Source organism: Lynx canadensis, chromosome D1 (genome assembly GCF_007474595.2).
Source record: "Lynx canadensis isolate LIC74 chromosome D1, mLynCan4.pri.v2, whole genome shotgun sequence".
Taxonomy (NCBI): Eukaryota; Metazoa; Chordata; class Mammalia; order Carnivora; family Felidae; genus Lynx; species Lynx canadensis.
The window spans coordinates 36,360,523-36,362,080 of NC_044312.2; the positions used below are offsets into that span (position 1 = coordinate 36,360,523).

Below are 1,558 nucleotides of genomic sequence, written 5' to 3' on the forward strand. Positions count from 1 at the left end.
TAATTCTTTTTTTTTTTTTTTTAGTGATGTCTTTGTCTAGTTTTGGAATCAAGGTAATGCTGGACTTGTAGAAGGAGTTTGCAAGTTTTCCATCCATTTCTATTTTTTGGAAGAGTTTGAGAATAGGTATCAATATTTAAATGACTGTTAGAATTCTACTGGGAAGCCATGTGGCCCTGAACTTCCGTTTGTTGGGAAAGTTTTGATTACTGATTCAATTATTTTGCTTGTTATGGGTTTTTTTTTTTTTTTTTTTTTTTTTTTTTTTTTTTTTGCTGCTTGGTGAATAAGTTTATTATTGTCTTTATCTGAAAAATCTTCATAGAAAATTGTGGTTTGGTTTATTAGCTCTCAGCAGCCCGCTCCTGAGCTCTAAGGAAGCTTGCCTTCTTCTGAGCTACCCGATCTTTCTTCTGGGCAAGAGACATTTTGGGACGGTTCCACCTCTTCTTTTTGACTTCTTTCTTAGGCTTCTTCTCATAGACTGGATTCTCTCGAATAGCAGCATGAGCTTTCTTATACATCTCCTCCATCATGTCTGGAGTAACATTGTTCTTTATGTATTGAGAGAACTGTTTTTTGTAAGCATCTTCATCTTCTTCCATTAGGTAACGCATATAATCTGCAACATTTTGACCCATGATGTGCTTCCGATGTACTTCTGCATTGAATTCCTTGTTTTCTGAATCATAACCAGGGAATCGTTTGGTACTGTGAGGAATAGACAAGCCTCCATCCACAGCTCCCTTGAGGGCCCCAAAAACTTTATTTCCAGTAGTAGTTCTGGCAAGACCTGCATCCAAATAGCAGGTGAAGGCACCAGGTTGACCATCAATGCTTTCCACATTGTATTCATCTCCAGTCACTTCTACTTGGCCTTCATAGATCTTACCCATGCCAAACCTATTGAGAAGCCTGTGGGCCAGCAGCAGGCCAGTACAATATGCTGCAACATAATTTGTCAGGCCAACCTTCACACCATACTTTGGGAGTTCATGAGCATACGCTGCACAAACTATCATGTCTCCTTCTATACGGGCATAAGCAATCTGACAAATGATATCTCTGTTGGCTACGCGAACTATCATCCTGTATTTAGGTGTGTTGTACTTATTTTTATCCTGAATTACCAAGCGTTTCCGGGCATAGTAATCAGTTTTACCCTCTCGTCTTCTTCTAAATTTCACTTGGTATCTCTTGAAGTAAGCCTTATTCTTGACAACTTTAACAAACCCCATCCTACGGAACAGAGACCGGCGTCCGCGGCTCGCCACAGACCAGCAGGCCCAGCAGCGCTCCGCGGGGGGAAAAAAGTTGTTATGGGTCTTTTAAACTTTCTATTTCTTCCTTTTTAATTTTGGTAGTTTGTATATTTCTATGAATTTATCCATTTCTTTCAGATTTCCCAGTTTGTTGCATAATTTTTCATATTTTCTCTTGTAATTGTATTTCTCTGGTGTTGGTTGTGATCTCTCCTCTTTCATTCATGATTTTATTCATTTGAGTACTTTCTCTTTTCTTTTTGATAAGTCTGGCTAGGGGTTTATCAATTTTATTA

At 38.6% G+C, this 1,558-nt stretch overlaps 1 protein-coding gene across 1 annotated transcript; it reads right to left on the reverse strand.

The window, feature by feature from the left end:
• Positions 1 to 276: 276 nt before the first annotated feature.
• Positions 277 to 1,314, reverse strand: LOC115525615 (60S ribosomal protein L5). Its single transcript, XM_030332858.1, has one exon. The coding sequence runs from the start codon at positions 1,236 to 1,238 to the stop codon at positions 345 to 347; it is 894 nt and encodes a 297-aa protein (XP_030188718.1). The 5' UTR covers positions 1,239 to 1,314; the 3' UTR covers positions 277 to 344.
• Positions 1,315 to 1,558: the final 244 nt, after the last annotated feature.